General features: G+C 33.1%; 1 protein-coding gene across 4 annotated transcripts in view; it reads right to left on the minus strand.

The window, feature by feature from the left end:
* Positions 1-26684, minus strand: part of NBEA (neurobeachin) — a 355376-nt gene that overhangs the window by 148811 nt on the left and 179881 nt on the right. For all 4 annotated transcript variants that reach the window (XM_070942793.1, XM_070942796.1, XM_070942795.1 and 1 more), the window contains 2 exons: positions 14823-14947; positions 2663-2806 (listed from right to left, as the gene is read on the minus strand). In XM_070942793.1, the coding sequence (XP_070798894.1) occupies positions 2663-2806; positions 14823-14947 (269 nt within the window). The remainder of the gene's footprint in view (positions 1-2662; positions 2807-14822; positions 14948-26684) is intronic.

The following is a 26684-nucleotide window of genomic DNA, read 5'->3' on the forward strand; positions in this document are numbered from 1 at the left end:
TAACTTATTCCAGGCACAGTAGTACTAAGAAGGGAGATAACTGTTAAAGATCAATAATTTATTATTGCATATCAGCCACGGTCAGCTGGGGACTAGGCTGCTTTTTCAGGAATAAAATTGAACAAAAGAAATTCTCTTGCTGAATGATTCTGAATAGAGTGAGGAAAATGGGGACCAGATCTGGCTATATAAGTTGTAGAAGATTGAAGTAAAAGGAAGTAAGATTTGATAATTCTTTTAAAAAAATCATTCTGTGAAAGGCAGCAGACTGAAAAATGAACTGGGGCTGCTCTGTGGATGTTTGTAGAAATGAAGTTTGCAAAGAATTTAAGTAAATATGGGTCAGCCATGGAAGTTCAACGTTACGATAAAGAAGGAAGCCTCACTTGTCACTTGTAGTTGCTCTTTGGAAATATATATTATTTTGAATATAACAATATATTTGTTATTATGGATAGTAATTTCTGGTAACCAAGCTGATTTAAACCATTTTGTAGAGAGCACTACTTATGGGGAAGACTTTGAATGAAGAATGATCATTTAAAAAAAAGAAAATAATTTGAAGAAATTAGTAGTTGGGGTTTTTAATTTGGGCTTCATTTAACTACTTGGGCATTATTAATCACTCTCTTACTTTCCTCCTTTTGTACAAACAGAGCAAATGGCTAACAATATTCTCCTGCGGCTTGTTTCCAGTTTAAAGAATTAAGAGCTTTCTAAATTATGTGAAGATTTCCTTGTACAACTGATGTGAGGAACTTACACAGCAAAGATGAGTTTGGAAAAGGTGGAACGAAGAAGAGGAGGAGGACCTGCGATAAAGCTATTGAATGCAGATAAAGGCTTTGAAAAGAACACACAAGAGTTGAGATTGCCACTGCTAGTTGAAAGAGAGAGATGAAATGAATCTATGGCTTGAGTGCATAATGGTTTTATGCACTCCTACATATTTCTTAAGTTACCATGGTTGATATTTGTCCTGCCCATATCTCTGTTCTTCAGAAACCAATTTTTATGTAGTATGTTGCTGCATTAAAAATACATTTTACGTATTATTTAATAAACATTCAGTTCAATATTAATATTAAAAGGGGTTATTCTAACATTATTACTAAATTATTGTTACATAATACAATAGTTTTATCAAGGAAAATTTATCTTTTATAATTGCAAGTTAGTATAATTAGTTGCCAGAAAAACTACTGAAAATCATTTCAAAAATTCAGGGATTAGAAAATAAAAAATGTATTAATGATCAATTCAGTATAATTGTGCAAACTGAGATACTGATTTACACAGTTAGCTATCAGACACTGCTACTAGATATTGATCTTTCTATCTGTAATTTATCAATAAAAACTTGCCTCTTGAAATGAACAGTCTGGGAAGGAACTTAGAAGCTAAAACTGGAACAGAAAATTATGAAATGTTTGTTAATACTAAATAAGACATTGAAATGAATTTATGTTTTAAATTGGCCATATCTTCTTAGCCAGCTATGCTACTGTATAGTTCTTAAAATCTTAAAACCATTTAACAGATTTTAAAGATCATAACTATGAAAAGATTATGTGCAACTGAAATGCTAACATTTTAAAGTTATTTTAGTTAATTTACATGCATGTCAATTATATCTAAAAAGTAACAAGTTGGGATCCTTGCAAAAGTCTAGGAAATCCCTACAGTGTTTCCCAGATGCAAAGCAGAAAAAAAGGGAACCTATGACATAACAATAGCAACTAGGGGACTTTGCAGTAGGTCTCCAACAGAAATCCCAGACAAAGGACATACAAGATTAATATTTATCACATTAGTAACTGTTGGAACATGAGACAGATAGTAGTAGCTGCCATAGTTGTGGTAGGATGGAAATGGGGGCTTGGGAAACAGTAGTTAGGCATGAGGTGTGGAATCCCAGGACCACAGAGAAAATGCTGGTAAGAAAAGGAGTTAAACCTATTTGGGAGAAAATTAGAGGTTGAGTAATGATACCAGCTGTGTGTTTTGTGGAATTGTGAGAGTCCTTTTTGAGCCTCTCGCTCTGTCCATTATACAGCTCTGGGCTATGCTACCTCTTATCTGACTGCTCCCTAGGCAACATCTCTTTGGCTGATGTTACAAGGTCATTGCCACATACCATTATGGGTACACATATGGAAGCAACCTATTTTTAAGCTAAAAGGATAATGAAGAGTTAAAAATCATGGTTGCGAAATTGTGTATTTAAATAAAATATAAGAAATAATTTTTTAATACTGTTATTGTCTTACTATAATTGCCCTCCTATGATTAACATGTAATTACAGCTCTATCTAGCAACAGTAACTTGGAAAGAAATAAAACATTTAAAACAGGTTTTGCATGAAAATATTTTAAATGGGTTAATGGTGAGATTGGTCTACCTATTATTATAATATGTAGCAATCTTATTTTTGGGCTAAATAAAGCTTAATGTAATATGTGTATAATGACTGTAATGAGTAGTAACCATTCAATAAAACATATTACACTAATCAATATTTTAAATAGCAACTGTACCAAATTCTATAGGCCACAAAACTTCTAAAATATAGGAGAAAGATGACAACTTTCTTTTTGCCAAAAATTGAATTTTTAGATCAAGTTTTCTAATTAGATCTGTAATAACAATAATTTTTGATACCTGCAAGATTATCAATCTCCTTCTCTTGCAACAGACTGACAGCATCGTCATCCCCTTCTAGCATGAGTTCAGTTTCAGCATTTTGGTTGACAACAGCTTGACTTCGAAAGGTTTTCTTTGATTTTACCACATCTTCTTCAGTTCCTATAAAATAAACATTGTTTTCATTCAACATTTCAGTTTAGTCTGAACGTCCATTAAATGTTTTCAAATACAAAATTAATGGAATTAATTTGTACTTCAAAATATATTTTCAAACCTTTACAAAAAACAGATGTCCTGTTTTAGACAAAGACGAGTTAGAATTATTGGGTTAATATTATGTAAACTTCAAAATAAAAGATATAACCTTAAAAAAATGAAAGTATCACACTAACTGTCTGTTATAACAACCTGATAAGGCACATTTACTAGAAATACACTAGTCATTTGGTTGAATTTGGTCAATGTGCAGTTTAACGATTTATATAAATCTTCTTGAAATTAAATTTTGTTTTACAATATGAAATATACAATTTTTAAAGAATTGCTTCAGTCCTTTAGTATGACTGAAACTGCAGGTTTTTTGTCATTCTCCATCATTTAGTTTGCCACAATGTAATAAACATTTATCTAAATGAAAGTGTGGGACACTGAAAGCTGCCCTTCAATCAATGTATCCTTTATGAATTAGAATTCCATTTATCAAAATTACAGAAAGAACTATAATGTCACAGGAGGCTGGCTCATTACAAGGCTTATAAACACTGTTCTTACAAAGAAATGGTTTAACGCCTAACAAATCAAACATTGATTGGGCACAGAATGTATTTGAGATCATCTATCTTCAGAAAACATACTATACTGAATGGACTTTTTGGCCTCACTATGCATTCATCAAAAAAATTAACAAACAGCTTCAATAAACCACTGTATTACCTTATATCCCGAAATACACAATATGTTCTGAGTAGATTTGTTACAGACGTTCTAGTTATATAATTCTAAAGAGGTATATAAACATTCTCAAAAGACAGATCAATATTTTTCTCCTTCAAAACAGAAGGGCACAGAATCAGTTTAAAAATGCATTTGCTTTGAATTATGCATAGCTAATAATACTAACACTGAACATGATATAATAAAGGCCAACATTATTGTGACTATTTAGCATTTTTATAATTAAGCATTCAGATTAAAAATTGATATTACTTTTGGTGAAGATAATCACTGTGTGATGAGGCAACCAATAAATAAATAAATATGTATATGCATATGCATATGTATATATTTATATTATCATTAACATTTTATGACGGGATACTGCTAATAATAAGGTTCCTTGATTATGATCAATTATACTAGCATTGTAAGGTTTTTGGACCTTTATTTTTATTTCATTAAACATTGGTCAAGATCCTAATTGCATTTTGGAATATTGATTGGGTTTGTCTACTGTTATTTTTCATTTTATTTATTTTTAGTCTTTAAATATATCAAGAATCTTGACTATTCAATATCCAAATTGGATAACCTCTTGCAAATTCCTGTTACACATAGCAACAGAAATAGCACACTTTAAATAAAATAAAACCACTCTTTGAATAATGTTAGTTGAAATGTTGAAAAATATATCAAATAATAAGCAACGTTATTTAATTGATATAAGGTAGTCAGCATTAAGTAACACATATAACAAGCCTTGGGATTTATAAAATAATTTCATTATTTTACAACTTTATTCTAATACATAGAATAAATACCTCTACATTCGTGTTTTATTTATAGAGTGTAATTATTGTGTTCCACATTCAATATTTAATCAAAAATATTTTAAGCACATCATACTTTATAATATAGGCTTGCCTTCTGAATTTTAATATTAATGGCAGTATTTTGGTAATTTTTTATTTCAGGCCACAAGTCAAATAACTAATCAAAAAGTTAGATAAAAAAACAGATAAAATATCTGTTTTTCTGTTTTCAGAATTGTCACAGATAAAGGAAAAAAGATCACTTATATTTTCATTCTAAATTCGGTACCCTTAAATTATTGCAAATGCAGATTCATTTTAATTTACTCTGTCTTAAAATCTGATCTGTATTCTTTTTTAGGAACTCAGGACATTCAAATTTCCTGTTAAATACATGAATTTAAGGGAAATACCCAAGTTATTATTTTTTGTATGTAGCAACAAAGACATTTCTTGGTCTTCTAGAAAATTGCATGCAACTTTAGAGATATTTGTATTCTTTTTCCCTTGCCCTACCTTACTTTCTTTAAATATTTTAAATTTCCATAATAACAATATATGATTTTCTAATGTTTTTGTATCAGATATAATGGAATACTACACTGTACTACCATTGCCATGAAAAACTAAGATTTAGACCATATTGACCTAGCCAAATTTTATCAATCAATTTTTATTATGTTATTTGCTGAAGACTACAGCTGTATTAATTCAGCATAAATGTAAGAAATGTATATATTCTAAATGGTAGGTATAGTAAAAGATAGAAAAATAACGGATGGAAAATATACCATAGTATGGATCAAAATTAAATTTATTAGGAAATAATTGTAGAGAGAAATGATAAGATACACAAGGTATGTTTCAAACTATTGCACATCTTGTACTAAATATATTAATAGAATTAGCGCTAATGGTTTTATGAAAAATGTAGACCATGGAAGATTTTTTTTTTTAATATATATTTCCATACCTTGGCTTACGATTTAAAGACACTCACTTGGATCAAAAAGAAGAGTATACTAAATAATTATATTGATAAAATGCATGAGGTATGAACTCATGTAATCATTCACTTTCATGGCACATGTCAGTTATGAAGTTTAGTTGATTATAAGCACCCTCTATCTACCAACTTTTTTTTAAAAAAAAGTATAGTTTTATATAATTAATCAGGAAGAAGATCACTATTATTTTTTAATAAAATAATAAAAATAATAATTGAATAATTCTGATACATTGAAATAAAAGGTATTATAGTAGGTAGAGCATAATATTAGATTTATGGGCCACCCATCTTGTCTAGAGGTGACTTAAAAGTATGTCGAGTAGTAAACCAAAACTCTTATGAAACCAAATAAAACTGGCAATTTATTCAATTTAAAAAGTCTCCTCTGTGTGTGTATGTGTCTGCATTTTTCCCTCCTCTTTTCCTTTCTATGCACACATTTCATAAAGCACAAGAAAACAACAATAAAATTAAAAAAAAACAGATTTTTTTTTTAAAAAAGCATTTGACACATCAACATTGATTTGGGTTACATCCATATTTTCTTCTCAAATATCCTTAAACTTGTAAATTCTCATTTAGATTCTTCAGGTCACAGCTGGTTCTAGGTATGCAAGCTAAACATCAAAGATTACCTGCTGTGTCCATAACTATTAGAAGTCAGTTCAAGGCTACTTGAATAAATGCACAGACAGTATGTGGCTGATTTTAGACACAAGTAGACTGAAGAGCAAAAAAAAAAAATCACATCCAAATCTAAGTCAAACACACAATTCAGTTCAAACAAACTACTCAACATCATAACTCATTAACATCTATTTGACTTTAAAGTCACTAATTTCATTTTAAAGGTAAAGTGGAAATAAAAGTACAGTTAGTTTAGAAGCTGTGATACTAACCAAAAGAGAATTCTGCTTCTTTCAGAATTCATTCCACAGCTTACTTCAGTGAATTATAGATAAGGCAATTTATGCAGTGATTTTTCTTTCATCTTTGAAGAGGGCTGGCAGAATGGAAAGTTAACTCATTTTAGTGTTACCTAAATGTACTGACAGGAAATTCTAATGTTTCCAAACATCTGGAAATCAGTTCCATGGGGTGATTTCTTTTCTTAAAGAATGCTTTTTCTTATATTTTACAGCTTTGTGTGGCTTCTAAAAGTGTGTCAACATAACTAAAGTTTGTCCCATTAACAATAAAATAATGCGCTCAAGTAAAAAATATATTTTACACAATAAAAATGTAAGGTGAAACTTTCCTCTTGCTTCTTTCTGAAACTACTTAGTGTACAACTTTTACTATTATTGTCTTAAGTTCTTAAATATTCATAAGTAGTCTTTTTAAAAATACCATTATTTCACTACCTGATACATTTTTTCTAAGCAATATTATTTTTTGGTTTATTTATTATTGTATTATTCTATGATTATAAGGTAAGTGTAAAATAAAGATATTCAAAATATAATCATATTACTGCAGCATACTATCAGGCTGAAACTGAGAAATATGGCAAGAAGGCATTTGAATTCATTCACAACTGGGTGTGTCATAAACTAAAAAATTTCTGGCCTGATTCCTGCCAAGCACATCATTATTCTGTTATTAGCAAAAAAGCAAAAGGTACCTTGCTAACTGAGTCAGATGATCTAAGAATACTCCAGGAGAAGGTGCTAACCTAACTTATATCAGGATGTAAGATCCCTGTTTGATGCACTTCACTAGTAAGTTCTTTACAACTTCTCAAGATATCTTAAGTTCTCCTTAGATCTGTTCTACCCGAAATTCTAGGGGTCCTATTTGCATGGTTCTTGAGCTGCAATTTGAAATACATTCTGAACCTTTCTGCCAGTTTATCAGTATTGTATTACTGTGGTCAGTAATAATTAAAACATCAAGGTGATAAAGGCAATAGCATTAAAACCATTGCTTTTCAGAAGTATTTATCATAAGAACTTAAAATAGCTTATGAAGGTGATGGTTAAATTTGACTTAATGATTTTGTTATGCATTTATTAATATATCGACCTTATTCTTTACTCAAAACCATTCTGAAATAACAATTGTCCATGACAGATTGAACTGAATTTTGACTGAACTCCTGCTGTTTCTAATGTCTTTTGATTTTAAATAACTCTCTATAAAATTCTTCCTCTAACAAAGAATGTAAGATGTTGCTGTTTTTTATCTCTGTATTAGAAGTTCAGTAAATAGAGTATTACAACTCAGTTTGGTAAAGTGGCAGAACTTTCTGAAAAGGAGTCAGTATATAGGAGAATTTCATAAAACATTTCATGCAACAGTTTTGTTCAGATGTGGACATTAAAATATATTATTATTTATAATTTATTGAGTGCTTTTCCTTCTGCATTAACTGTAGAAGGTGATGCTGTACGATACAATACGATTGCCAGTTAAAGAAAACAGCGGTAAATTAAGTAAGAAAATACTTTGATTTATTTCCTACTCTAGATCTGCAATTTCATATTTTGTTCCCAATATAACCTGATGTCAAAAGAATATGCAAAAGAAGGACAGTTTCTCATTTGTCTTTCCCATAAGATATATTAAGAGGCATGACTCTCCTGTAGTCATCACAACTAATAAGCTATCTTTGATAGTCTTATACTCTGTGACTTTATAGTATTTTTAAAAAACCTGCTAAATTTCAGACTTGAGATTGTGATATTAGTTAACCCTACACTATTATTATCACTAATTTATTACTGGTTATCACTTATTTATCAATATTATCCCAAGCCTTGTTCTTTAACAAAATTTAATATCGATCCCTCACTTTTTATACGTTTATTTTTGAAACAAAACAATCTTTTTTTAAATTATTATTTTTATTTTATTTATTTATTTAAATAAAATAATTAAACTTTTAATAAATTAAAAGTTCATACTAAAATACAAGCTAAAAAGAAATAGAAAAAAAGAACAAAATCTTATATTTTATATTTCTCAATAGTCATTGGTTTATCAATGAATTCATAACTACAATATAGTGAATGCACAAGCATTGATAATGTTACCTAGTTTGGGTACTGAAACATCTGCCAGAAAACAAGCAAGCTCAGAGAGCACCAAGGAGCCCTCATAGAGAATACAAGTTATTATTGTAAGATAGTAAGAATTTCTGCCATAGTAACACATATTGCTACATCCTTTTATTAATAGAAAATTGCTTTTCTAAAAAAGATAGATCACACATTACTGACACCATTCCTTGACATTTGCAATAATAACCCATTTCCAATTTCTTAATATAATTTTTTTCTGACACTCCCCCCTCCCAATTCTTGATGCAACCACACTTTCCAATAAACACTTACTTTCCAAAGTCTTGGTATATAATTGATCATTATATTAACATCTTTAACATTTAAAGGTTTCTGCATAAATTTACTAATTTACATTAATACACTATCCCCCCAAATATTAAATGCTTGCATGATCATATCATATAGATCAGTAAGCGCTCAAATTTCTTATGCCTCCAGCATAAAAAAAATCAAATCAAATATATTCTTTAGGCAGTCCAATATACCCTAAATACAATGTTTGACAGATCTCAAATCTGTAAATACTCTTTCAGCATTTTTAAGAACCTGAGGCCATTGCTATGGTTTTATATATATTCCAGTTCTTTAGTTCATGTTTGAAATAGCTCATATATGTCTATTTTTAAAAATATTATTGAGCCCAACAGAAGAGAACATATCTAGCTCAGGGTTGAACTACGGTGTCCTTGGTGCTTAGTTCAATTTTTTAAATAAGTTTCAACTTACTTATTTCCATATATCTGGAAATACTATGGATATATAAAATACCAAACGTTTACTATAATCAGAAGAAATCACTTAACTATCATAGCCTCTAAAATGTTCAGGTTCATTTAACACTTTTTTTTGCTGAGACATCGTGAAAACTGCATCTATAAAATCCTATCACATGCCGAATTACCAAAAGAAGTTGATTTATTTTGAAATAGATTTTTAAAGAAAATGATGTAGGAGTATTGCTAGGACTCTCCAAGGTGGATATCTGAAATTATATTTACTGTAAGAAATGTATTTGCCATTTAACATATAAGAGAAAATTGCAATTTAAAGAGAGAAAGAAAAGATCCTATTATAGAATCTAAAATTAAAAACTAAAGGTAATTATTGTAGGTGACATTCCAGAATTTAAGAAGAAATATTGAATTCAAATTATTTTACAAACAATTTAATTTATATGCTATGTAAAAAAAAGACAACATTTAAAATGTTGGATGTTATCTTATTCTTCAGTGTTTAGTTACATAAGGAAATTTAGTACCATAATGGTTGGACAGATAAAGACATCTGACCTTATATGTTGCAATTATCAATAAAAATCTCCCAAGTGGCATGTTTGGATAATTTGACCCATATTATACATATCTTTAATTTCATTGTATCTTAAGCTAGGAGAATACTGTCTTATAACACAGACTGGTAAATAAGATGGTGACTACTTGTGATTTGGTGCCACTATATTGTAAAAAATTATATGGGAAAAATAATAAGCTGCAAAAAACTATTTTAATAATAATTGCTCTGAAATATATTTTGCAAAGAGCAGTCATAACCAAGTTATTTCCCTAAATAAAACAAATAGCTACTGCTCAGGAGAAAAGGACATCAAGGACACTTGCAAGAAAGAATTGGATCAATATTAAAGTGATTTTCATTTCATGCTTCCCCAACTCCGGTAAGCTGACAATATACTCTGATTATGTGAACTGTCTGTGAGTAACATAGAAAAGGTTATTAGAGGAGGAGGTGGAAATGGAATGCACTTTTTATATTGACAGTTTTGCTAATAGAGTGTACTGGCTTTCAAAGGCATGCAGTATTTTTGCTATTTAATTTTCACAACATTTTCTTCCTTCATCTAAATACAAGTTTAAAATGTAACTTTAACAGAAATCTGGTTTATTCTGAAAGGCAAAAAAACTTGTTAAATGTTTATACTGAGAGAGTTATTTCCAAAATAACCCAAAATGTTATTGAAAATGTAATAGCCAATTATAATACATTTGCAAATTATGCAATCACAACATAAGACAACAAACAAAATTATTTGTTTTCTTTGGAAAATGATAAAATTTATTTTAAAGAAAAGGTAGATTATTTCAAATCTAAGGGAGGAAGGTATGTTTACACCCTCCCACATCATTTTTCTCCAGTTGCCATTTTCTATTTGGTACTTAGCGACACCAATACAATACAAAACTGAAACCCAAACAAACCTGCAAACAAAAACAAGTAGTAGGAAGGTTTTTAAGCTAAGCAGGTTTACATGCTTTTCTCATTTTCATTGCTTCCTCTAAGAACATCCTTATTATATTGAAAAATAGATGAGATTGATGAAACCTGGAAGCCTTTTGAAAATAAGGCATGGTAAAAAAGAGAATCTAGAACAACATCCCCCATGGATAAATGTGGTAAGGGCCAGCAGGTGACTGCCTTCCACTTTCATGCTTGGAGCATTTTTTTAACTCCATTCCTAGTTAAGGGAAATGATTTACTTCATTAGTTTACAAACAGATGTGAAGATGAACATCCAGAGTCAGAATCTGGGTTGGTCTATTGAGTAACTAACACCTCAGTTCAGCCGTTCCATCTAATTCCTCTATCCTAATGCATAAAACACCTCCAAAAGCATGTATTTGTATAGAAAAGGCAACACTGCAAATTTTCTTTCCAAAGGTTTGAGTTTTAAAGAAATTTGTGAGTCTGGATTTGCATGCTTTGAGATTTGTATGTGCTTCATGTTAAGCTTGGTCAAGCAATCACTCAGTCAGTTATATAAACAGTTCTCTACATGGTTCAGGATGATTTTGTAAACTGCCTGTGGCAATAACAAAACCGTATAATTAACAAAACTACTATAGAAATTGTAATATGAAATACAGTACAATGAAAAGAGATTTGAATGTGGAATGCTACTTAAAAAAATTCTGTACAAAATATGTTATACAAAGAACTGAAACTTCAAATAGTTGGATGAAGATGAATAAACCTAATACTGTTTGGTTCTCAGGTTCTCGAATTATCTGAAACATTTTCACTACATTTTAATGCTTTACCTCTTTAGGTAATATCTGCCATTCTTCCCTTGAGCAAGTGTAAAATCCATAGAGAGAACTGTTATTTCCAAAAACTCCTGTATTCCTTGATCAGTTAGCATCATATTACTATTATATACCATGTGTTCACTATCAATACTGATTTAAGTCTAGATTAGTTAGAGAGTGCTCTTTTATTCATCAAGGTCATGTCTTGATGGCTATGCAAGCTTAGATAAATCAGGCATTAAGTAGATGCATCTCCGCAGAACCTAGAAATTCTCTCATCTGCAGACCTCAGCATATCTTGTTATTTATTGCCAAAGAATTGACTGATTAATTTTGTCATCTTTGCTCTGTGATTTTTTGCTCAGCTGAGGCTGCCTGCCCTCGTCTGCAATGCCTGATCAGACCTATTTAAGCTGACGCCTTTGATCACAGACCCAGATGAGCTTGCTGACTTAGGCTCTGACTAAACATTTCTTGGCTGTGATATTTAATCACAACTCCCCCCCCCCCCCCACAATGATAACTGTCAGTCTATTCTATACAGAAACTTAAAGCAGTATTTATGCTACTATTTTCAAAATAAAATTTAAAAAAACTCCTCACTCATCCATATAATTCATTTTTTCCTTTTGTTGTTTCTATTGTGAAGTTATTTGTGGACAGTGAATTACGTTATGTAACTTACATAACAAAAATCAATATCTTTCTCTATAGTACTTCTTATGTGCGATTCTGATAATGAAAAAGAGATATAAAATGATCAAAATAAAACTGATGAAAAAATCCCTAATGAAAGTTAAGCCCCAATGGGGAAAAAATGCTGTGCCTCCAGCTCTTTATTAATCACATTCCAGCACCAGAGGTTGAAAATACATCAAACCGCACCAAATCCTTTTTACATGACAATCTCATAAATTATTCAACTCATTAGTATCACCAGGAGGTATAAAAATAACATCAGTGTTAAGGATGTTTTCTTATACAGTTGGGTCAAGTAAAAGTTTTAATATTAAAATCCATAAGTACAAGCCTCCAAACTGCACCCCCTCCCTCCAATCAAAGTAAAAATTCTCTGGACTTAATCTCAGTGAATGCTGTTTTAAATTCTTCTGGAAGACTGTTCTTAATTTTGATACTGAAAGCTTTAGAAAAAAAGTACTTTAAAATTGCAAAAGATAACATCTTTCCACTGTGATTTGTAATATAAACAGTAATGACACTATCTACCTTTCTCCACATACATGGGAAGTAAACGTATGAGGAGAAATATCAATTGACAATCTGTATGAAATTCTCATGATTAAGCTAGATCATGGTCTTTTTTTTTAAAAAAAAAAACTCCTTTTAAGCACAATAACTAACAGTTTCATTTAGGATTTTTGGCACTTTGTGAATATACTTTTCTGTGTATCTACATAAATGTGACTTATTGCTCTTGCCCTCTGTTAGTTTCAGACTACAAATAAGCAAGACTGATTGTAGTAACCTAGACATAGCATATGACAGCAATTTATATTAAGAGAACCCTTTTTAATTGTCATGGCATGATGGGTCAGACTTGGCTATTCATACAAGGGGGGGATATACATATGTATGTACACATACACCAGAGAAGACACAGAGTTTAGTTGACTGGAGGACGGAAGTTAAAATCTCGCCCATGTAGCAATCCTTAGTCATTGCTAAGGGTCAAGGGAAGAGGGGCTAAGAACAGCAGGATGTACCTATCTTGTCTATACCAATACTGTACTTCAAACTAATCAATTTTTCTTAAATGTTCTATTTTTTTTCCTATGGCATCTATTCCCCCTTGTTCTTCAACATAAATTAGAGAAATAACAATGACATGAAATAAAATAAAATAGTGGCTGTGTCTTAGGATGACCTGTAACATAATTTTACTTTCAGACTTCTTGGTTGAAGACATATCAAGCTTAGTGAGAAATACAGCTTTGCAAGTCAAATGGTTCATTCATATTCTAATATCATCAAAAATTCCTGAATGAAAGCATGGAAAGTTGCTGCCACTCAACGATTTATTATTGAAGTACAAAGAGCAATCTGACCTAATTACATGGCATTCTAGAGAAGCAGTATCATAAAATCTAAGAATATGCTATATAAAACCTTTAAAATATTTTACTAATCTAAACAATTCTGAAGCCTATATTGTTTCAATTATATTTTCAAAAAAGAGTTGAAACAAAGGGATCTGAAAACAACATGAACCATACTACAGAGGTCGGAGAAAGGCTTTGAATGTAGCAGCTTCCAAGAATTATAATCGTACAATCCTATATGCTACTCAAATATTAGTTCCATGAAATTCAATCTGACATACCTCAGTAGGAATCATTTTCATTAAAAGCAAAATAAAAATTATTGATAAGAATTAAATTTTGGCACATAAACAAGGATTTCTATTATTAAGCATGTAAGTTACCAAATAGTTTCTTCATTCTTTTTTCACATTTTTGCTGTATTACAGGGCTTTTTCTCTTTTCTGCAGTTTCCAACTTTTAGTCATTTTTTATAAAGTTAAATCATATTAATCAGAGATCAAGAGAGTGTATATAAAATTACAAAATTTACATAATTCAACCAAACTACAGAGGTTAGTACTGTGGAATAAATTTCTGGAATAGTTTACATTCCCAATAAATTCAATGAGATTATAAATTCTTTCATTTAAACTTATTACATCTCTGATAGATGATTTGCTATTTGCAAATTAATTAGCTCACTCTGACAATGAGTGTTTTTATATATACATATAATTCTGCATTCACACTGCCAGCTTTAAGCAGTGCAATAAGTCTCTCTTTAACTGAAAAATAAGAAATACTTTTAAGAGCAGAGTACTTTTCAGAAAGGTTATCTTATTCTCAATTTTTAGCTTCCAAGAATGGGCTTGTCTCTGTATTCTCTAAAATAAAAGAGACTTACAACACTGAGAAATGTGAAAGTCCTTTTATATTAACCTTGTCAGAAAAAAAAAACCCAACTCTTTCTTTGGATTCAATGAACCATATTTTTTTCTAAAACTAACAGGTTTATTACTGTATTTACAGTTTTTCGTTTATGTGTATACATTATTCTAATGTCACCAGTCCTGTATTTAAATATAATATAAACTGCACAAGCTTGAAAACTACTGTTAATGATATTGAAATGTATTTAGCTATACAAGGTAAATGCTAAATGTAAAAAAACAGAAAATACTATAATAAAATGGACAGATTTCATTCAAACAGAGTCTAATAACAATTCTAACTGCATTTAGGACAGTAGGAATGTTACAGTGATACTGACCATATTCTCCAGCAGCTTTGAGCAATGCATCAGAATGGGTGGAGCCAAAAGCATTGCGAACAAACCGTCTCCGCCGGCGAAGATCATCTTCCCAGTAATCTAAGCGCCAAAAATCATGCAGTTGGCTAAGGAATAAAAAATAAATAAAAGAAAGTAATCAGCCTCTACATGTAAATTCTGTACCATTGATTAGAAAAAAAGCCCTATAAAGTATATGTGTTTGTTTCAGTGATTACAAACAAACTACAACAAATATATGAATTCTTAAAATAAGAATATTCAATAACTTATTTACTTTCATTTAAATATTCACGGATTCTGCCTCCCTGTCTCAGAATATTTTGCCTACTAAAAAAAGCCATTAATCAGAAGAAGTCCATTAACAAATGCAGTATCAAATTACAAGTATTAATGACACAGCTAGCTTTTTTTTTTTAGTGTTTTTAAAAAGAACTGTAAATCATAAAGTGGACTTAAGAGCAAATATTTTTCACTTTAATTACTACAATCCTTTAGAAGAGTAAACTTAAAAATATAAAACACTGGCCACTTGAAATCTGTGGAGTTATGATTAAAATAATGCACTGAAATATTCATTGAACTAATTCCCCACTGCCCCGAGCAACCTGAGAAAATTGCAATTTTATTCATTATTAATAACATAGAATTAGAGTTGCAAAAATCCACCATGTGGTAATTGTATAGGTAAATTATTATTCCAACACCAACAGACTCCTTGGATGATTTTATAGCTTCCAGCTAAAACAAGCCATTAACAACCATAGCCATGTTCATGTTACATTGCCTGTTTTACATTCAGAATCTATATTAAACTTCCACATAATGACTCAGAAACTATTGTTAATCTGTATCCTACTGAAAATGCAAATATGTGCTTTCATTGGACAGAAAATTAATTTTTCTTTAGTATACGTGAGACTTTCAAAAGAATCTCAAAATTAACAATTCAGTACTAAACCAAAATGCAAACAATTATTGTTTTGGATAATAGCATTTATTATGATGTTGATGGATGATCAAGTCATGATTGTAGTCTTATTGGGTGGCCATATGAGGTCTTTAAATAAATAAATACTATTCTTTCAATGTGATGTGGGCATTTTTCTCAGTAACTACCAGTACATGTTATTAAGGAAAATTAATTTCCTGAGATAAATAAAACAAGTTTATTTACATAATTGTACGAAGTAATTGGTAATTAGGGAATGGAAGGGTGCTTATCCCTCTCTTATACAAATGACCTTTTACCCAATGGCTTATATTTTTATAATTAGGGTGCAGAAAATGTTTGACCACATCCTGTGACTTTTGTATGAAGAAACTGGGGCCACAGGGTTAAATATACTTCCAACTGATGGTTCCTTCATATCATACCTCCCCCCAAATGACTATGAAGTGAGAAAGAGTGGAGCATCTGCTTCCATATGAACCTGACTATCATTTAAGATGATCTACTGCAATTCTCTTGAATATCCCACTGCTTTAGGGATATGCTTAATAATACCACACAATAGAATTTTCTAATTATTGGCACTCTCTATGTGAAACTTGCAAGATGTTCTTTGTTGCTGTTGTTGTTGTGGAACTTGCAAGATGTTCTTTGTTGTTGTAGTGGAACTTGCAAGATGTTCTTTGTTGTTGTAGTTATTGTAGTTGTTGCTGTTATGATTATTTGCAAGAATTGTCTTGAAAACAAATCTGGAGCAAATGCATTTCATAGCCTGCAGTGCAATTGTTGAAATTCTACAAGTTTAAGTGTCACAGTAATCTTTTTATTTATTTATCCACGCATTTCTTTTTTAATTATGTTCAGAGTAACTAACAAACTATATATACATAGCTACAGATGTGCACTTTATTATGTTTACTTGAAATACAGATTACTCTGCTTCTTGAAAGTCCAAATTTTGCTTCCACAGAGTGTAAGGGGAAAGCCACTGCTTGCATGATTCTGATCTTTGTATATGTAGACATATCCCAGCACCTAATTAACTTTTCTAAGGACTTCATTGATACTATACTAAGTGCTAGTCTATGGCATGTTTTTTAACAGAATAACAGAGAGTTGGAAGGGACCTTGGTGGTCTTCTAGTCCAACCCTCTACTTAAGGAGGGGGACCCTATGCCATTCCAGACAAGTGGCTGTCCAGTTTCTTCTTAAAAGCCTCCAGTGATAAAGCACCCTCAACTTTTGGGCTGCTTGTTCCATAACTGTTGATGGTTGATCCTAAAAGGCAGAAAAAAAGTTTCATTGCAATATCTTCATTGTCAGTTTTAAGGCCGGTTGTTGTAAGTGTTGTTATTAGTTTGGTCTTTATATTTAATTTTTTTCACTGTGCTCCTTGACTTTCTTCACTATAGCATGTCAGCTAACAAAGTAGTATCATCAATATAGCACAGTTTATTAATGTTTCTTTCTCCATGTTTAAAACCATCTTCTTCCAGTCCAGTTTCCTCAATATATATTCACAGCCCATAACTAAACTAAATTAAAATAAATTAAACTTATTGGGCGGCCTTATAAAAACTAAACTGTAAAATACAATAAACTGTCTCTTTTGCCAAGTAGGAATCTTCAGCAAACCCACTTGAGAGATGTCTTCAAAGTCTTTTCTTGTTTGATTTTATGTTCAGCATCTTTACAATGTTCTAATATTGATTCTTGTGTTTTTCTTTACCAGGTCCTTCCTTCCTTCCTTCCTTCCTTCCTTCCTTCCTTCCTTCCTTCCTTCCTTCCTTCCTTCCTTCCTTTCTTGGAATGAAGCTGTTTTCTTCACATACTCATCTGTAACATTCATACAGGACAGATACCCAGTAAAGAAAGAAAGGTACCTATCCAAAGCTTCATTGCAATTGTTTTGCATAATATTTGGTTCTTTTAATGAACACTTCCATGAACATATTTTTATGGAGCATTTTGACCAGCTTCAAGAGCAAGTTAAAATTCTGGTCGAAGTTAAAATTTAGAGTGAACGATTTTGATACTGAGAATTTAGTATAAAGTTTCATGGCTTGAGAATTGCAGGTTATTGCAGGTTCATCTCCCCCTATTATCCTTGAAAATAAACTGAGTGTCATGTATACAGGTGCTTATATGAGTGGACTGCATTTACAGAGTCTGTCATTATTGGGGGGGGGGAGATAGATGATATTGGCATTTAAAATAAACACAAAGTTTATATTAAATATAACATACGCAGAAAACAAGACAATGCCAATTCCTGAATATAAACCCATATCAAACTCAGATATTGCATGACTAACATGGCAGACAAAACAGAGTAATTTCCTGGTACACTGTATGCACCTTCTGTCCCACATGATTATTCACTGTATTTCTAAAAGTGATAATTAATGCAAATTGATACTCAGCATGATGGAACTGGTACATTGACTTACATAAGACAAGAGAGATAGCCAATAAAATGTACATATTTCCAGGTATGAAAACAATGTTATGAATAAATAATATTTTGTGGATTTTTCTTAATGCTTGTAAGATGCTTACAAAGTCCCTTGTGTGAGATGTTATATTTAAATAATATAAATAAATGTATGTTTCTCAATACCTTTTCAAAATTATTAAAACATTTCAAAATTATGAAACAAAATGTCATAATCCATTTTTTTTCAATTTAACCAAATCATTTATTTAAGTATTTATGAAATTTATATACCATCTCTCAAGTCACATTCTAGGAATTTACAAATATGTAATGAAAGTAAAGGTAAAAGGAAATATTTCCCTGTTCAGTTATGTCCAACTCTAGGGTGCAGTACTCATCTCTGTTTCTTGGCTGAGGGAGCCAGCATTGTCCTCTGGTCATGTGGCCAGCATGGCTATATGCCAAACCTGCATGGAACACTGTTACCTTCCCACCAAAGTTGTACCTATTGATCTACTTGCATTTGCATGCTTTCAAACTGCTAGGTGAGGATGAGCTGGAGCAAGGAACAGGAGTTCCCCAATGTGCAGCACTCAGATGTTGAACCCAGCTTTCCAGCTGATAAGCTCAGCATTTTTAACCACTGAGCCATTGCATCTCCATAATAAAAGTACAGTAATAATAATATTATTTGATCTGCTTAGTGAGATTAAAAGCTATCTAAAATAGTATAGAGTTCTATGTTACTATACTGGGGAAGGGAGAACCAAGAACAGCAAGAAAAAATATTCCTATAACAATATAGAGTCAACCTGCCCAAGGAATTTTTGAAAACTGTGTTTTTAAGATTTACTTGGATGACAATACAAACAGGGCCACCCAGCCTTCATAGGGATCTATTTCACACAACAAGGATAATATAGAGAAGCTTGGTCTCTGAAATTCCACAAAATGACATCATTTTAAAGATGGAACCAAAGCATGACTATTCTAATAGATTTGGAAATCTTGTCCTATCTGTATTAGGTTATTTAAGGCCAAAGTTATAGGTATGTTGCTCTATGAAACCCAGTTGTGTGTCCAAAAGAATACACAAGAATTAAATTCTTGTATCTACAGGAATTTTATAGTCCATAAAATCTAAATTTCTAAAAACAATAGTAAACATTCCTCCATTAAGCTTGTAATGGGCTAACACGATTAGAGTTGAATTGCATTTCTTTTGAGATTTGTGCAACGTAACACATAAGACCTTAGGCAAAGGAAATCCTTTAGGGGATATCTATGGTTCATTTTACCTTAATAATAGATTAAATTCACTGCAAAAGTGACCAAAATTGACCAAAATCAATTTAATTGACCAAAATCAGATACTGTATACATTGTTTGTTATAACCACTTTTACTTGTGCTATGTCCTGATAAAACCCTAGCAGAATTTAAGCAAATGGTCTGGGAATTGAATATCCAGATGGATATGGGTGAAATTTCCCATCTTTCTTATATCAAAATCACCCCGCTCCTTGGACTTTATGTAATTTTATTCATATACCTTAATTGTTGTGAACATTTTGCTATATGTTCATGTGTCCCCAGATTTAATAAATAACCTTTTTCCTTAATTGTTTGTTACATGACATATATACTTACTTGTAAGCAAGAGAACTAGTGTCTAAACTTAAGGACCTTGGGCTTTCTTATTCAATCTGCCTTTGAACTATGGATTTCCTGTCTGGCCACTCTCAGAAGGTCAGATTAGGTAATCATACCTGCTCGCCCTTATTCTTAACCCTGGTACACCACACGGTTATCTGTTGAGTCCCTTACTCTATACTCTTTATGTACATGACTGTATTCCCACTCATGCCAATAATACTATTATTAAAATTGATAAAAGGAATTGGGGGAAAAATGTAAATATTAGAAGATCACCATTATGTAACAGTTGTCAAAAGAGAATATATATGTGTGTGTTTTGTGTTTGTTATATTGTATTGTGTTATAAATAAAACAATAAAAAATACTATTATTAAATTTGCAAATGATGCAATAGTGGTTGCATCGGGGGTGTTTGTGTGTGTTGGGTGTTATCATAAAAGAGGACCTGACCTGGGGCGCTCACATTGCAACATTGGTCAAAAGGGCCCAGCAGAGATTATACCATCGACCATGGTATCATGCTGCGCCGGTTGGGAGGGTTGGGAGTGGGAGGCACTGTCTTACGGTGGTTCTCTTCCTATCTCTCCGACCGGTCGCAGTCTGTTGGCTGGAGGGCAGAGGTCGACCTCAAGGCACTTGGTTTGTGGGGTGCCACAAGGGTCGGTCCTCTCGCCTCTCCTGTTCAACATTTATGTGAAGCCGCTGGGCGAGATCATCCGTGGTTTTGGGGTGCAGTGCCATCTGTACGCTGATGACACCCAGCTGTACATCTCCACCCCAGACCACCCCAACGATGCCCTTGAAGTGATGTCCCGGTGCCTGGAGGCCGTGCGGGTCTGGATGGGGAGGAACAGGCTCCGACTCAATCCCTCCAAGACTGAGTGGCTGTGGCTGCCGGCGTCCTGATATAGTCAGCTGGTGCCATCGCTGACTATTGGGGGCGAGACATTGGCTCCCACGGAGAGGGCGCATAACTTGGGTGTCCTCCTGGATGCACGGCTGTCTTTAGAAGAGCATATGACGGCCGTGGCCAGGGGGGCTTTCTATCAGGTTCGCCTGATATGCCAGTTGCGCCCCTTTCTGGATCGGAACTCCTTATGCATGGTCACTCATGCCCTCGTCACTTCCCGCCTCGACTACTGCAATGCTCTCTACATGGGGCTCCCCTTGAGGAGCACTCGGAGGCTCCAACTGGTGCAGAATGCGGCCGCGCGGGTACTTATGGAGGCGACATGGCGCTCCCACGTGACACCTCTCCTGTGCGAGCTGCATTGGCTTCCGGTGGTCTTCTGAGTGCGCTTCAAGGTGTTGGTTCTCATCTTCAAAGCGCTCCATGGCTTAGGACCCGGTTACTTACGAGACCACCTTCTGCCTCCGATAACCTCCCACCGGCCAACACGCTCCCACAGAGAGGGCCTCCTCAGGGTGCCGTCTGTCAGGCAATGTCGGCTGGTGACCCCCTGGGGAAGAGCCTTCTCTGTGGGGGCACCCGCCCTCTGGAATGAGCTACCCCCAGGGATACGACTAATCCCGGACCTCCGGACCTTCCGCTGGGCCCTGAAGACTTTTTTATTTCAGCAAGCCGGGCTAGGTTAAAAATCTTTTAATTGGGGAATTTTACGGGCAATGGGGTTTTAAATTGGAGAAGCCAAAGATAATTTAATTTCGTTTTAATCTATTTTAATATTTGTATTGTGTGTTTTTAATTTTGGCTGTTCACCGCCCCGAGTCCTTCGGGAGAGGGGGCGGTATAAAAATTAATTAATTAATTAATTAATTAAATACATACATACATACATACATACATACATACATACATACTATCTGAGACTTCTCAGGAAACAACAACTGAATGAAAAACTGCTGGTGACCTTTTACTGCAGCGCCATAGAGGGTATTTTAATTTACTGAACCTGTGTATCAGTGGTGGGTTGCCCCCGGTTCGGACTGGTTCTATAGAACTGGTAGTAAAACTGGTGGGAGGCTCCACCCACCGATCCCGACGTCATCAGGAAGCTTCTGCGCTTGCACAGAAGCATGCGCGCATGCGCATAAGCACGCATGCACGAGTGAAGTGCGCGTACAGCCCCATTGCAAACCGGTAGTAAAGGTAAGTAGAACCCACCCCTGCTGTGTATGGTTTGACAATTGCACAGTGGCAGATAGGACAGCGCTCCAGAGGGTTAACATCATTGCTCAGAGGGTCATTGGTTGCCCTTTCTCCTTGGAAGAGCTTTATAGCTTCCACTGCCTTAAGAAAGTTTAAAACATTCTTAAAGATCCATCTCATCCTGGGCACTCTTTTTTTGAACTATTAGCATCTGGCAGATTGTACAGGACAATAAAAACAAGGATAAATAGGCTGAAAAACAGCTTCTATCCCAGAGCAGTGACTATATTGAATTCTACTGTATAGTGTAATATTAATGCAGTACCATTATTTCAATTTCAAGTGGGTTTTCAATTCAATTGTATAGAATGTGAAGGATGTGTGTTTTTGTTTTATTTTTATAGTTTTCTTATGTATGATGTACACTGAAGATGGCATTTAATTTTGTTGTATGAGGTGCAATGACAATAAAGTAAACTAAAAGAGAACAAGAAACTTTCTGTTGTTGGCAGAGATTTTAGAGGTATTAATGTGGAACTGAGAAAATTTGGAAGTCCCATTTGAGGAAATTCTAGTTCAGTCATTTTTCCTTTGTGCAAATATTAGCATTATATCAAATTACAAATAGTAATGTATGGTTCTTCTAATAATGAAATATTAGACCTAGTAGCTTATAAAGGAACTATTTCTTTAAGTGCGATAGAGACAACTGTTTCAGCTGTATAAACCTGAGAACAGGCAAGTCCTAAATGTTTCCAAAGAAGGTGCAAAAAACTTTATGGCTGACATTTATGCAATAAATGTCACACCAGGGATAGGGCTGCACTTAACTTCTATCAGTTAGCAGTTGTCTTATGCCCTGAAGCATGAGGGCTTAATATTCCTTTAGAAAACCTATCCAGTCTTATCAGCTAATACCATACTTACAATTATTTAATTCTTAACATTCTTTTTGTATTGATAATAAATGAAGTACCTCAACAGGTTAATTCTGCTCTATGAAAGTTTTTCAGTTGGATTCCTAAATTTTCTCCATAAAAGTAATCAGGAGTGCTGAAAGATAATACTTTTATGAATAAGTCTATATTCTTAAGAAAAACTGGCTTCTCTCTCATTGCTCCTGATAGGCCTGCTTTAATTATATATTAAGATATTAGCTGTTATCGTACAAACATAGAATTAGAAGAGGTACTTAGGCCACTGAGTCTAATTGCAGGAATTAAAATAGAAATAGTTTTTATTTACTGACTACAAATAGGACTAGCAACGTTGTTGATTAGCAATGCTAATCATAAAGCGAAATATAACGTGACAGTACTTAACTTATACATGCTAAGTTCTGACCCTGGTCATTAAGCAAATCTCCCACAGTCATTAAATATGAAGTCATGTGACCATAACTTATGACTTCCTGCCAGCTTTCCGATTGACTTTGCTTGTTGGAAGCTGTCTATGAAGGTCTCAAATATTGATCATGTAATTATAAAACACAATGACCATTGTAAATGTGGTTACCAAGTGCCTTATTTGTGATCATGTGACCGCAGGCGGGAACGCTGTGAAGGTTTAAACTTGAGGACTGGTCATAAATCTCCTTTTTTCAGTGACTTCATAAATTCAATAGTAAGCTAGGTCTACTTATAAAACATTCCAGAAAAGTGACTATCTGCCCCAGCTTGAATTATCTAACAAGAGAAAGCACACTTTGGTTTGTTGGGCTATTCTTACTTTTAGAAAGTTTTTAACATTCAGTCAGAATTTGCCTCCCAAAGTTTAAATCTATTATTACATGTCCTATACACAAGAACAAGACCAACAAGTCTTAACATTTTTCTATAAAATATCCTTTAAGTATCTGACGGGTGCTATCATATCTACCATCTGACTTGTCCTACAAACTGGAACTAGCCATTTAGGAAAGGGCAGCTCTCAAACAATCCCAAGCTTGCTTGGTCACATTCTGAACCAATTCTTCATCTTCTTCCTTTGTAAAGCCATCCTGTTTCCAAACAGTAATGGCAGTCACGATTTCTCTTCCCCAATCAGCAACAGTGATGAATTGCTATGCCTTTCCTTCCTTGCTAACAACATTACCAAAAAAGAAAAAGAAAGAAAAACCTTTGAGAAGAATGTGGTCAGGTTATAAAAATAAATAAATCTCTTTCTCTAGTTTTCCAATATGTTGCATTCTCTGACAATTCTAGCTCACCATTTGTTTTTCTTGTTTCTTCTCACTTTTCCAACATTCAGATTGCCCTCTTTTCATTTCTTTCCTTCTCTCTTCAGTTCCAATTACCCACCTTAATGTCTTTTATCTCATTTTCCTTTCATGCATTCTCAGCTTCTTCATGAAAAATCTATCTTCTGGCTTCCCACTCTCTTCCCCATTCCTCTCATTCCCTTCTCCCATTTCTGAATTTTCTACCTCTCACTTTCCTGGCACTAAAAAGTTACCTCAAAACCAATGAACCTTGAGGGTCTTATTAATCTTATTTACTCCACTTTCCCCAAAACAAAATTAGATTGCACACAAAATTGCTTTATTCTACATCTGGCACCTCAGGCTGTAGAAATCAACATACATTATTGTAATGCCAACAATCTTTCTTGTTAAATGTTGTTGCAACCATAGTTATTTATAAAAACTTTGATAAAAAGCTGCTATGCTGATACATGATATTAATTTTACATCACTAAGAATGATTAAGCCTCTGGATACTCAATAGAGAATCTAAACCACTGTGAATCCATTGATTTCAGAAGAAATTGGACCAGGAAATTAAAAATTCCCCATCTTTCTGTTAGAATAACACTCAACAGTTCCAATCTTCCTATTTTGTAAAATGAATGAAATAAAAAATAGTAGATAATGCAACTTTATATCTTGAAATGGGGAATCAGATTGAAATAAATAAATAAATTAGGAATTGCAGTACTAAAGTTATATATGTGAAAAAAAGTTCCTGCCTAACACAATTTAAATATAAAACTATGTAGAATTATTGTAATTAATTGCATAATAGAAAAAAATATATAATTAGAATTTTCTATGTTAAGTAACAAAGTTCATAGTCAGTGCCACTGTAAGATGATCCTTTTAACAATTTATTATCTCAGAAAATGTAACTACTGGAAGCTGTTAAAATTACCTTAAATGTTAACATTAAGGAAATTTAAAGAGGCAACACTGCTGAAACTGCCACTGTTCAAAAGATGAACATTGAACTTTGCCATAAAGGGGGGGGGACCCTTGAGCACAGATAAATCTTCTTCTATGGAAGGAAAACATCAGAAAAGAAAATATTGCTAACAGATGTATAGGGAAATGATTGAATTCAAAATGTTTCTTCTTGGTGAAGAGAGAATTAATATTGGACACAACTGTTGGTTGTGATGAATATGAAATAGAAACACACCAAAATCATCCACAATTTTGCCATGACCACAAATTTCATAGATTAACTACTAAGAAAAGGTCAGCCTACTATAAAATGAAAAAAAGGAAAAGGAAAGAGGGATGACAATGTAAGAACTCAAACCCACATTAGTATTTTAAATTTCTTTGTAATTTGAAGTAATGTATACTTGGCATATAAATTAGACAAATTGTTTAAATGGAACAAACTTTCCTAATTTCACATTTTTCCAACTATGAGTTCAATTGTTATAAGACTACATAAAATTTGTATGTTCTCAAATTATTTTATATACAATTTCAACTAAATGGTCTCATACAATATATTTGGTCTGCTATTATCTCTATTGCAATTTCCCCTAATACATATGAATCAGGATTTTAGAAGTGGTTTGCCATTGCCTACCCTATATAACATGGATTAGGGACTGCTTTATTCCTATCATCTTTACCTGTCCCATTAGGAGAGATTCTCTGGCAGGGAGGCCAGAAAAATAATCAAGCCTGTTATTAGCAAATTGTATTTTTGGCAGCTACTTAGTGTTAGTTAGCTGGGAATTATATACTTTAATTTTTATTTAAATGTACATGGTGTTTATATTGTATTTTAATTTCTTTTAGCTATAAGGAGCAGGATAGGTAGCCATATTAATTGATATAAATAAATGCAAACAAACAAATAAATACTGACTACGGAGTAAGACAAAAAATGTGTGATAAAGTATTTCCTTTAGTAAGAGTAAAAGTAAATATAAAGGTTCCCCTTGCACATATGTGCTTGTCATTCCCGACTCTAGGGGTGGTGCTCATCTCTGTTTCAAAGCCGAAGAGCCAGCGCTATCCGAAGATGTCTTCTGTGGTCATGTGGCCGGCATGACTAAACGCCAAAGGCACACGGAATGCTGTTACCTTCCCACCAAAGGTGGTCCCTATTTTTCTACTTGCATTTTTTACGTGCTTTCGAACTGCTAGGTTGGCAGAAGCTGGGACAAGTAACAGGAGCTCACCCTATTACGTGGCACTAGGGATTTGAACCAATGAACTGCAAACCTTTCGATGTCTTAGCCACTGAGCCAACACGTCCCTTAGTGAGAGTACATAATGTTGCTACAATTAATAAACATTAGTAAGAATACACAATGTTTATTAATTGTAGCAATTTATTTTTTAACAGAGAGATACTATATTTCTGGCAGACAATCTAAATCTGCAGGAAACATTAGATAAATTATATGATATAATAAAAGTGTAGATCTATTAGATAAAACTAAA

This window comes from Pituophis catenifer, unplaced genomic scaffold (assembly GCF_029215685.1).
Source record: "Pituophis catenifer annectens isolate HBS135680 unplaced genomic scaffold, rPitCat1.0.hap2 SCAF_4, whole genome shotgun sequence".
Classification (NCBI taxonomy): Eukaryota; Metazoa; Chordata; class Lepidosauria; order Squamata; family Colubridae; genus Pituophis; species Pituophis catenifer.